At 36.5% G+C, this 12,835-nt stretch overlaps 1 protein-coding gene across 3 annotated transcripts; it reads right to left on the minus strand.

The window, feature by feature from the left end:
• Positions 1 to 10: 10 nt before the first annotated feature.
• LOC103443726 (protein CHUP1, chloroplastic) lies at positions 11 to 4,078 on the minus strand. 3 transcript variants are annotated; one of them, XM_070804721.1, is made up of 5 exons: positions 3,588 to 4,078; positions 2,886 to 3,118; positions 2,642 to 2,739; positions 1,223 to 1,993; positions 11 to 1,135 (listed from the first exon to the last, which is right to left on the minus strand). In XM_070804721.1, the coding sequence occupies exons 2-5, from the start codon at positions 3,037 to 3,039 to the stop codon at positions 260 to 262; spliced, it is 1,899 nt and encodes a 632-aa protein (XP_070660822.1). In that variant the 5' UTR covers positions 3,040 to 3,118; positions 3,588 to 4,078; the 3' UTR covers positions 11 to 259. The 3 variants fall into 3 exon arrangements, with proteins under 3 accessions (XP_070660822.1, XP_070660823.1, XP_017190150.3); XM_070804722.1 differs by having other exon boundaries at positions 2,886 to 3,048; positions 3,588 to 3,788; XM_017334661.3 differs by lacking the exon at positions 2,886 to 3,118 and having other exon boundaries at positions 3,588 to 3,725.
• Positions 4,079 to 12,835: the final 8,757 nt, after the last annotated feature.

A 12,835-nucleotide genomic window follows, 5' to 3' on the forward strand; every position in this document is an offset into this window, starting at 1 on the left:
CACCAGAATGTCCATTGTTAATTATCAATTATTCATATTAGATTAAAAAGGTGAACTAGTGTAAATTGCATTGTTTGTGGCCACACATATTTGGCACAAAAGTACGCTCCTCTCACCAGTTGAAATTCTTTCCTATTTTTACACAATTAGTTCTTAACTAGCTTCAACTGTAAAAATATGGTAAAAACTGGCTTTCTTTTGCTATTTTCTTAACTATAAGATTCACATGTATGTGTACGTATATAAACCGGTTGATCAACTAAGATGCTGATGCTGATTTTCTGTGTACATTCGGGGTAGTGCCACGAGAGTTTACCAAAGCTTCTGCATACTTCACCAACTCAGCTTTCTCAGTAGAGTCTGAGTCTTGGTCTGATCGATCTTTGAGTGGGAAATCCGCAGAACCTTCCCTGCTGAAGGTCTTATACCCGGAGGGGGTTCCCACATCACTATGCCTTTGAGCCCTGCGTAGATCCTTGGTATCCTGTTCCTTTGGGCTCCTCCATCGGGGAAGGTCTAAAGAAGCTTTTGATGAAATATGAAACGAAGTTGCAAATATGTTACTTTGACCCTCTTGTCCACCATAAGCTGCTGGTGATTTACTTGAACTGAAAAACAGAGATGGAGACTCGATATCTTCTGCATATCCAGTTTTCTCTGTTGACACAGCCTGGTTGTGATAAGGAGTGTCTTTTCCCTGTATGAGTCTCCTAAGCTTGCTAAACAATTTGGTTTTACTCGACGTGTTGGTTTTTGTAGCAGATGAATTGTCGACAGAAAAGTCATCAAACTCGGGGGAATCTGTGAAAAATGAAGCTTGGGAGGATGACCATTGTTCAGAATCAAAATCAATGCTCTTATCCCCGAATCCTTCAGTGTTTGCATATTCAACTATTAGCTGCTTGGCTTTCTCCTCTGATCTTGGGCTTAATGATTTACTTAAGTCCCTTGCCACCGTTTTACCAGATTGGGGCTGATAATTCCGCAGTTCATAGCGTAAGCAAGCATTTATCCACCGGAGGTAAACTAATTCTTCAACATCAGAACACCGATCAACATGGAGTTGCTGAATTTCCTTTGTCAAATCATCATTTTCTTGTCTTAAACGCTTACTCATTTCCTTCAATGCTTCTGCCTGCAACAAAGTGTAAAACGTAAATTCTAAAGAATAATGATCAAAGGAAGACACGATAACAATTGAAAACTATGATCAGCTAGTTACCTCCGGATCTTCCAAGATAGAATTTGCAAGGATTTGTGTGGACTCTAGGCTCCGTGCCAATTCAGAGTTTTCGAGTTGCAATTTCAAATTAGACTTTTTCAACTCTTCGGCTTCATCCTCCAAATCTTTTATCCTTCTCAACTTCAATTGAATATCTGAATTACTATCAGCAGCTTCGCTATCGTGAAACTTCTCTACTCTTTTCTTCAGAGCTAATATCTGTTCTTTGTTCTGTTCAGCTTCAAATCTGAGTTTCTTCTTTAGAATCTTAATTTTTGCCCTAGTAGCCTCAAGCTCGGCCACCACTTTTGCATGATCGGCCACTTGTGACTCCAGTCTTCGGTTATCTGCCTCTAAGGACTGAATCTTGAGAGAGAAAAGCTTAGCCTCCATACCGTTTATCTTCAACTGATTTTGGAGCTCCATAACAGCAGTCTCCTGCTCCTTAAGACCATAGTACTCGAGCAACTGGACTTCAAGACTCCGCTCCCTCTCTCGAAGCGATCTAACTATGTTTCTGAGGTGTCTGATTTCTTGCTCATATTCATCCATATCTGATCGATATGCTTTGGGAGTCTCTGCATCTGACCTAGAAGTTTCGACATTCTTCCTTGGAGAAAACCCAGAATTTGCAGCACCAAAGTCAAATTCCTCCACAAGCTCATTGAACACTGGTAAGAGTAACCCATCTTTGCCTCCACCGTGTTTGCTGCATGGAGAAACACTGGAAGTGCAATTAACATTACAGACCTTTGGCATGTGCATCTCGTCCTGTTAAAAAAAATACAGAAACATGCTTACTTCACTGAAATAAAATTTAACAAGAACAAAGCCACTCGTTGGGTTCGTCTTAATTAATGGGAACCTCATAACTAAATGCCTCTTCCTATATTGGCAAGAGATAATTCCTATATTGGCTCGTAACCAATTGTTATATGGACATAGAAAAGGTGATATATTCCCTTTCATGGCCGGAAAATGAAAAACACAGAACACGAGCAATCGCTAGACAAGCGGACAGTTGACAAATTAATGCATGATCAAGTTCCGTCCAAGCAGTAAACCTTCTATGTTTAGTTGCCGCACATAATAAGGGAAAAGAAGGGGAAATAATGAACTGAGAAATTCCATAATCCTGTCTTTAGTTTCTGTAATTGGAAAAAGTAATCCTTAATCATTCAAGTGAGACGATTATATGGATAATCATAAACAAAAATACACAGGTTTCCTGTGCTGCTCTCTTTCCTACTTTATTTTTCATAGTGAAACTACGTCAGCAAGTAAAATTCATCTGCTCATATAACCAAGACTTTATGACCCAGCAATACCATCATTGTAATTAACTTGCTATAAAGTTTTAAGATCAATCGAAAGCATAAGCAGAGATTAACTAAGACTTTATGATCCAGCTAAACATACATATTTTTCCGAATTGCATGAACTGTGTGATATCCTTGTGGCATTAAGGTCATCCTTCCGCCGAGGCCTCACTCCCAAATCAACTTCACTTTCTTTATCTGCATACATAAAACGATCAAAACGATGACTAAATCAACAATCAAGTACAAACAACAACAACTAAGCCTAGTCCCACCAAGTAATCCATATCTTTTCTTATAGTCTCTTTTCTTATAAATCGACAATCTAAAGTGAGAAGATAAACCCGAAGAGCACGGAGAGCGTGGTGGAGGCAGGCAGGGCTTCATCTTTCTGGTTTTGAGACGAGAAAACAGAAATCCGGCAAATGAGAGAGCAAAAGCCACCCCAACTTTCAACAAAAGGGGCTTAATGTCCCTGTTCCTTCCCCCAACCATCATATAAAATCCCTAATTGCAAATCATTAACCCACATAATTTAGAAACATAATTATGGGTCCTCTTCTGCTTCATCTTCCATCTACATCACCACCCCATGTCAGATTAATCCACACAGGAGAAATTAGTACCAATTAAAACACCAACTAAACCTTTCCCAAAACAATAAACTTGAACTTAGTTATCAAAAAATGAAGAAGAAAAATTCAAATGAAATTAACAGCCTGATTTTGATCTAATTTTACGGCCAGAAAAAGAAATAATCACATAACCCATTACAGATTAAGCCAAAAAGATAACAAAAAATGAAAAATAAGCAAAACCCAGCTGAATTTAAAAGCCTGATTTGATCAAAGTTTATGCCAAAAAACAGAAAGAATCACATGACTACCCAAAAATGATTTTTCTTTTTTTTTTAAGCAAAACCCAGCTCAATTTATAAGTTTTATACATACCCAGAAAGAGAGATTTTCATAAAACCCATGTCAGATTAGCAACAAAAACTTAAATTAGCAAACGTAAGCAAGACCCTTTTGAAACGAGAAACTTACTAGTATTTAATGGAGCTTTTTCTTGGAGGCAACGAATCAGCAAGGATCAAGAGGATGGTATAAACGTTTTGATTTGGTCTTTGATTTAAGTTTCAGTTGAGGAATTGTTTTATTGTAATTGTATCTTTCTCCTCTCTCTCCTCTCTTTCCTGGGATGATGAAACAGTTGGTAATATAAAACAAAATCTTACATGAAATACTTTTTTAATACAAATGTTCCCACTAATGTTTGTCTTATGTCATGTTCGATGTGATGTGCAAGAAAATGGTTAGTGAGAGAGAGAAAGAGAGGAGAGAGAGAGAGAGAGGAATGAGATTCTGGTTCCAGGTGGGCAAACGAAAAGGAAAAGTGAAGAGGTTTGAGCACTTTCAATGGAGAAGGAGAAGATAATTAGAGGGTTAATCTAATTATCTAATAATAATTAAGGAAGGTAATGGATGGGCTATATTTAAGCTGCCTCTGTTTTTCTCCTGTTGTTTTTGCAGTTTTCTTCTTTTCCCTCCGTTTGCAAACTATATATTGGGTGGGTGAGAAGCTGGGGAAATTTGGAATTATATTAATAATTGGGGTTTCTTTAGATTTATATATTGACCAACCTATCTATATTTTGGAAAAATAAATTATTGACTTTCAGAAAACAAACATATCCATCAATAACGTTGGTTTCATAAGATGGAATGTTTAACGTTTTTTTAACTCACAAAACTAATTAGATTGTTGCGAGCTTAACGAACGAGGCGTGTTTTGAAAGAAGTGATTTGTTACCGAGCCATATTATTAAGAATAACAAAAGCATCTATAAATACTCAAAAGTTTTATTTACTTCATGAAATCTCTAGATATTTAATATTCATGAAATCTCTTGATATTTAATATTAAGATTTTATTATGAATAATGTTATTAAAATCCATGACTCTCAATTTTTTTTGTTCTCAATATCAGTGGTTTCTATTATTAGATTTCTTTTTTATGTTCTGAATCATTTTTAGAGAAAATTGTTATTAACATACCAAAAGTTTCATAAATTCCTTCTTTGTAAAAGATTGAAAGAGAAACTAGGGACGGTGGGTAATTGTTTTTTAAAAGTGCGGATAACAATTCATTTATTAAAAAGATAAGCTTCCGTTACATTTTTCAGTAAACTAGAAAAAACTCATGTTACAACGTTTAAGCGTCTCTCAAACAAACATATGACCTTCCATATAATGTTACAAATATTTCACGCTGTATATTGTTGGATAAAAGACGACGAATTTGATTTTTAATATTAGTCAACACCTATGTTTGTGTTATGTACAGATGGAGGAGAGAGCCAATTGACAAGGGAGGCAGATTCTGCCCTCCTGTTAGAGCAACTCCACCCTTGGAGCCCTCCCCCTGGCAATCCAGTATTCAATCCACCTAGTGAATAGTAACTACCCTTAATAAACAGTAATTGTCATTTGCATCTCAACCCTTAGAACCCTCCCCCTAGCAATTGGTAATAAAATATTAATATTTTTTTTCTCACCCAATTCATAAAATATTATTATTTTTCCCTAATTTTGACCGGTCCTCTCTCTCTCTCTCTCTCTCTCTCTCTCTCTCTCTCTCTCTCTCTCTCTCTCTCTCTCTCTCTCTCTCTCTCTCTCTCTCTCTCTCTCTCTCTCTCAGCAGCAGCCATGGAAGCTTCACCAGCTCTGTCGCACGTAGGCTTGGCAGGCCTCGCCGTCATGGGGCAAAATCTCGCCCTTAACATCTCCGAGAAAGGGTTTCCGATCTCCGTCTACAACCCTCGCGATTTTGTGCTCTCCATCGAACAGCCCAGATCTGTTATTATCCTCGTCAAAGCTGGAGGGGAAGGAGGACGAGGAGGAAGGAGGATGCAGAGAACACCGAGCACATGCACTGATGTCGCACATCAGCCATACGTCACACAGCCCTCAGGCTCTCGGGCTGACAATCCCCGCCGAGCCTGTCGCTTGGGCCTGGCCTGTCCCTCGAGCTCGCATACGCTAGAGCCCCATCCCCCGACCGTCGGGCCCTTTCTCCTTGCCTGTTACCCGAGCAACCAGCAACGCTGGAGTTGCTCTTATGGTGTCATTCCCATATCTTTCTATTTGTGCGGTCACGGTTAAATCACGTCAACATTTTATATTGATTTTTTTATAGAGATAATAAGACAAAAAACAATAAGAATATAAAATGTTGACGTGGCTTAGCCATAACTGCATAAATAGGAGGAGATAAGAAGAAAACCATAACAGAAAGGCAGACAATCTGCCTCCATTGACAAGAGACTCAAGTTTGCATTGATTCCTTACCTACTGTACATTTCAGCTCCCATGTGCTTGGGAATGGAAAATAAATTAATACTTTTTTAGGTCAAAAAAATAAATTAATAATTAGTTTGAACAAATTATTGGAAACTTCCAGCGATCTATCTCTTGCTTCATTGAATAAATTTTAATATGTGATGTTAATTGGAAGCCTGAAACGCGTGTATGCCACCTAACCAAAGTCTAAACATCATTGACCCAAAGAAAAAGAAAACAAGTCCAAATCATCCATCCATCAAACGGAATAGATGGTGACGGATAGATCTGCCAATTTCTTACACGACAAGTAAATAACATAAAAATAATAGGATTCGGATCGACACGATAATTAATCGAGTTATACAATAAGAATCCAATAATAATTGGTTATTAACAGGTTTACACTACAATGACATGGGTAACCCATTTTAACAAGTTAAGAAAAAAGTTATTTTAATGATTTTAATTTTTAAACTACAAAAAAAAAAAACTTACTATAAAATACAATAGTCACAGTGTGTGTGTATGTTGTATATTAAATATGAATTCTTTAATTATTATTCTATATAAATTTTAAAAAATTAAGTTTTATTTATTTAGTTTTATAGTATACTAAAGGCAAATAGTAAGATTAAAATATTATAAAATACATTAAAAATAAAAAATCTAAGTAATTTAAAAATACCAAACACGTTAAAAAAATATGATAATTAATTTATAAATATGAAAAATGTGAAAGAATATGCAAACGCTCGTGATCGCATCCTCTACGCTATGAGGATGGGTACATTATCATTTGAACTTTTAAAACCATACAAACTCTCATGAATATTATTTTTAAGGGAGTTCAAAATAAATAAAATTCATAATCATTAATGTACAAGTCTGAAACATGTGAAATCACATATAAACGCTCGTGATTGCATCCTCTATGCTTAGACAATGGTTACATGGTCATTTAGATTTTAAAAACCCTCCAAATGTCATGAAACACAAGTCCCTTCATTTTGCATATCCTTCATCATTATTTATTGATTTAAAATATAATTTCTTTAACAGATAACGGGTCGGGTCATATTACCTGATAAGATTAACGGGTCAATTTCGGATCGGGTCAAATTATCCTTTTACATTAACGGGTGTTACATGACACAACCCGTTAAGATATCAAGTATGTCACGAAAAGGACACGAACACGAAAAATACGACACGAAATGCCAGGTCTAGTGATTGATATGCCATCTTAATGGTCAGATAATAATTATATTAAATACATATATGCACATGAATAAATATGACTTTCTATTCTAGCTAATCTCGAGAGAAACACATACAAAACAGAAGCGTCAAGATGGTAGTATTTCAAACTTATCACGAGTAATGATGTGTTTTGACTTTGCTACATTGCTTTCGTTTAAGGTATCATACGCTGAGATCATTGTCTTATAATAATTTCTTGGGCAATTAGCAGAGATCTTTTTGATATTTGGTATCAGTTTTTATTAACGATCACACAACACCTAATCATTTCTACAAACAAATGTAAAAAGTGATCATTCCTGAGAATTGCCCTAATATCTTTCTTAAAAGATCGATGCTGATGTTATCCCTCCTTAGTTCATTTTTCTCTAGTTGTGGTAACAAGGAAAATCTCTATAACTCGAAAATTTCCTTCTCTAGGTTTCGTGTTGTAGGATATATCCACCAGTGTATAAATTCGAGGTTTTGGTTAGGTTCATGTGACATGATGTTCCAACTTACTCTTTTTTCATCCTCTATTATTCAGGTTATTGTTGTGAAATTGCATGATTGTGAGTAAGTGTGTCAATTTCTGTGTCCTGATACATTAATAAGAATCATACATGTAATATGCTTTACAAAGTGGTATGTTGATGGCGTATATGTAATAGACAATTATTGATTCAAACACGCAATTGTTTTGAAGTTGGACAATTAGCTGGAATATCATAGACAGTTGTAGAAATAATCAATTTTTAGTAACGACGACATATTGATCATGTATCGATGACACATCCATGACACTACGACCACACAACGATAATATCGTGATGATATGATAAAAACTATTATTTCTGCAATCAAATGTCAAAAAATGATCATTCCAACTAATTGCTCTTTAGAGTTTGAGTCATAAAAAATTATAGGTAATAACCTTTAGGAGCAATGAAAAGTTACAATATATATATGACTATATATAATATCTCTAGACCAATTTCTTTTTAACAAAAGATAAAATCATTTAGGCTAATTATCAAAACTACGGAGAAAGAGATGATTTAAATTCGAGATAGTACACCGAAATTCTTGTCCACAAAGACAATCCACCACATACATCTCTCAAGCGACCTTTCAATACAACAATTTTGCCATGCATGCTAGCACTAATGACACTCGTGAGTGTCCCAAAACTTGAACACGATCACCAATGGTACATGGCTTAAACTTGAACACGTTGAGTAGCTAAGCTTAATTGCTATCTTTGAATTATGTACCCATCAGTAGACATCGATATAAATTTAGCACTTAATGAACATGTGTGCTTAATGCTTAATAAAGGGAAAAGACAAAGAATTAGGTGTTGAGTAATTCTAAGTTAAGGAAAATACTATTATAAAATATTATATTAAAAATATGAAGTGACAGAAAGTTTATAAATAGTCTTATTTTTGAAGAAGTTTTCTTAGCATTTCTCTAATATATAACCTTTAGTGACCCATGTGACTTTTGTAGATGAATAATTAGATTAAATATAAATAACATGACGAGAAAAAATTTATCAAAATAAAAGTTCAACCTGAGAATTGGCACTGAATGCAAGTTAAGGAGGAAAATCCACCATATACTCAAAATCGTTATTTAAAAAATAAATAAATAAAAAGGTGATGCTAGGAAGGTTGTGACATCTCACATCGTTCAGGGGAGTAGATTCTCTAAGTCTTATATGTATATTCTCATCTCTACCTAGCACGAAGCATTTTGGGAGCTCACTAGCTTCGAGTTCCATCAGAACTCTGAAGTTAAGCGAGTTCACGCGAGAGCAATCCCCTAATGAATGACCCACTGGGAAGTTCTCATGTGAGTTCCCAGAAACAAAACCGTGAGGGCGTGGTCAAGGCCCAAAGCGTACAATATCGTGCTACGGTGGAGTCAAGCCCGGGATGTGGTGGGGGCTCGGGTCGGGATGTGACAATTTGGTATCAGAGCCAATCCCTGGCCGGAAGTGTGCCGACGAGGACGTCGGGACCCTAAGGGGGATGAATTGTGACATCCCACATCGTCCAGGGGAGTGGATCCTCTAAGCCTTATATGTATACTCTCATCTCTATCTAGCACGAGGCATTTTGGGAGCTCACTGGCTTCGGGTTCCATTGGAACTCCGAAGTTAAGCGAGTTCGCGCGAGAGCAATCCCATGATAGATGATCCACCGAGAGGTTCTCGTGTCAGTTCCCATAAACAAAATCGTGAGGGCGTGGTCAAGACCCAAAGCGAACAATATCGTGCTACGATGTATTTGAGCCCGGGATGTGGTGAGGGTCCGGGCTGGGATGTGACAAAGACAATATTTTGTAAACCACATGTAAATCAACTCTTTAATGGAGGTGAGACCTACTTGTATTGTGGACCCCACATCTGTTAAAAAGATGTTTTATATTTTGTTTAGAAAATGTGGTCTCCTTAGCATTTTTCAAAACTATAAAACCAACATGATTTTGCCCTTTATTTATATGGTGATGCTAGAGATAATACATTTTCAGACCATATTTTGTAGACCACGTAAGATGGGGTTGATGATTGAATTCCTTATTTAAATCATTAATAAATGAATCCGGCTGTAAAGTGTCATATTATGTGATTTACAGAATATAGTTTAAAAAGAATAAATATAAAAATTAAATATCAAATTTAAAATATGGCCGCATTCATTTTTTTTTTTTACAAAGTTGTCGAATAATACACGTACTTATTTTTCGTGTATTATACCCGCTCTGTATTTACTAATTATGGTTTCTCTAGAATTTTCCTTATTTATATAGTTTATGGGGAGATGAGTGATAGCAACCTTTGTTTTTGGACCTTTCCACTTCTTCAAATAACTGATGTCAATTTTTTGTTGAATATATGCGATATTATTTACATTAAAAGGGTGAGAGAGTGGACTAAGCCTCACACTGGGTTACCTATAATAATTTAGTTCAAATTCATCTTTGGTGAGAATCGAACACAAAACCTCTTACTTATAAGTGAAGATGAATACCTCTTGACACACCCCGACCCGGGATGTCCACTAGGACTCCGAATCGAGCTGTGTTGGCCGACACCTGGAGGGTGACGAAGCCATAAAGTATGATGATGTGGAAAATGTGAATACATTCAATCCTAAGAGTGCCTAAATACCAGAATGCGCTAGTGAGCAGGAATGAACCCACTTCACACGTGACGTTAAAGCATAAACAAGTACAGTAGAGTAAATTAAGAATCGTACCCTCGAAATAATCTCCAATACTAAGAATCATCACGAATCTTTGACAATAAGAAAGCTCAGTTTATAAAACCTAGAGGGTGAAAACAAAACAAGGGTGAGTGGCCCTGGAAATAAAATTTTAATAGAAACCATATAAAATATTATAACCCCTCGCTACAACACCTATATAGTTTCCAGAAAATCATAAATATACCACAATGCAACATCTCATCAGCAATATCAATAATCATGTGATTAATAACCCATACTAGCACGCAAGTCGGAGTCACCTATAATGACCTGTACGACTTACCCATAACTCATTACATATGCTAACTCATCACATATTTCATCACATATGCTAGCTCATCACATATGCTAATTCATCACATATCTCATTATATATGCTACCTCATCACATCTTTCATCACATATGCTAGCTCATCATATATCTCATCACATCTGCTAGCTCATCACATATCTCATCACATATGCTAGCTCATCACATATTTCATCACATATGCTAGCTCATCACATCTTTCATCACATATGCTAGCTCATAAGTCGGAGTCACCTCTAGTGACATGTACGACTTATCCATGGCTCAATAAGTATACCTGCACACGAGTCGGAACCACCTAAAGTGGTCTGTAAGACAGAACTGAGTATAAATAAATACGCCCAAGTGCTACGATCACGTGAAAACTGTGCGAATAATCACGGGTCACCTACGAGTCGGAACCACCTATAGTGGTCTGTACGACAGGATTGTGCACCTACCTTGGATCCAAGGTGAGCGTAAGGTGCAGGAGGTAAACATCACATGAAGGACTATGCCCTGGCCATGGATAGGAGCACTAACACCAGAGTGCAAGTTTATGAGCTCTCAATGCATCTCAACATAACATGTACGATTCATGGGCAACCCGTACGACAGTGTCGAGGTTGCTTAAAACATAATATAGTCATGCCATAACTCCATCATTTCAACTAATACCATAAACTCACCTGAACTTACCTTGTTGTCCTGTGTTCACCTTTGCACTTCAAGCGTTCACAATAATTATGCACAGGTAATATATATATAGATAAACCATGATGCAATCTAGTACTCAACCATGTTATAGCATTTTCAATTATACATATATATATATATATATATGGCATAAAAATGCATAAGTTGTAATGCCCTACTCTTGAGGTATTTATTTTCTGGAATAATTATCGGTGATAAGCCCAACTAGACACTAGTTTAATTAACTATCATTAATTACGTTTCCTTACTTCAAATTCTTGATTCTTCACACATTGATTTATGACTAACATTTAACCACTAATTCATAAGGTTAAATCTCAAATTTTCCACTAATGTCCCTCACATTACTCAATTCCATAAATAAGGCTATTGTCTCAATTATTTAGTCTCATTTATTGTATGGCTACATCTAACATCTCGTTAGACTGCCTACGTACCCTAAATAGGGATCAAGCCATTCGTAGTTCACAATAATTACTTTAAAGCATTCACAGTAATCGTAAGCAATAATCAATTTATATACACACACACACACACACACACACACACACACACACACACACACATATATAATATACGATAGAAAGGAAAAGACCCACTCACCTGAGGTCCGCGCTACGACTTCCTAGCACGCATATCGAGACATCACGAACCATCGTCGCCTATAACCAATTATCAATCACATCTCAAAGTTCTGACGGATAAAAATACATAATTTACGTAAAACACACCCCTAAGATTTGATCCGGAAGATCCGCATCACGGATTTCTGATTCGTTATTTCCAAAGATACACATTATGCTTCTAGAACAACATCCTAAAACTTCATTACGATCCAACGGTCTGATTTCCGCCAATTGCCAAAAACCAAGTGGCAGTCAACATTTTATTTTATGAACTTACAAATCCAATTCGGGAAGATCCATTCATCGGATTCCTAATCCATAAGTTTCTATGGTCCTTAAATATTATGTACTATAATGTATTAAAATTTGGTGACGATCTAACGGTCGGATAGTCGATTCATAGCTTTACCAACGTATCTTAATGAATTTAGGTCCAAACGATCAACCTATGATATTCAATCACCAAAACTGAACTCAAGACATCTAATTTAGCCTAAGAATAATATCGACGGTCCCCTGGCTACATGCCACCGTGAGTAGCGGTCGGCCGCCCCTACTCGCCAGAAAATCCAACTATTTCCAAAAATTACCAAAATTTACAAGAATGAAGATCTCAATGAGTGGAACAACTTTCATACCTGTAACTAAAGCCAATTTTTCCAAGAAAAGCCTCAATGTTTCCAAAACCCGTCGGAAACCCTTGAATTTGGGTGTTCTTGATTCGACTCCAAAGCAACTTTGATGCTCCAATCAATGAGCTTTATTCTAGACCTCAAGGAGAGTCTAATGGTGGTAGTAATTGG

Source organism: Malus domestica, chromosome 09 (assembly GCF_042453785.1).
Source record: "Malus domestica chromosome 09, GDT2T_hap1".
In the NCBI taxonomy this organism is placed as follows: Eukaryota; Viridiplantae; Streptophyta; class Magnoliopsida; order Rosales; family Rosaceae; genus Malus; species Malus domestica.

Bases quoted from the DNA above. Each gene is read 5' to 3' on its own strand.
- LOC103443726 (XM_070804721.1), bottom strand. From the start codon at position 3,039: ATGATGGTTGGGGGAAGGAACAGGGACATTAAGCCCCTTTTGTTGAAA. The intron at 2,740-2,885 runs GTTTATCTTCTC...TTATGTATGCAG, and splicing joins ACGCTCTCCGTGCTCTTCGG to ATAAAGAAAGTGAAGTTGAT. The intron at 1,994-2,641 runs GTATGTTTAGCT...TTTTTTTAACAG, and splicing joins CATGCAATTCGGAAAAATAT to GACGAGATGCACATGCCAAA.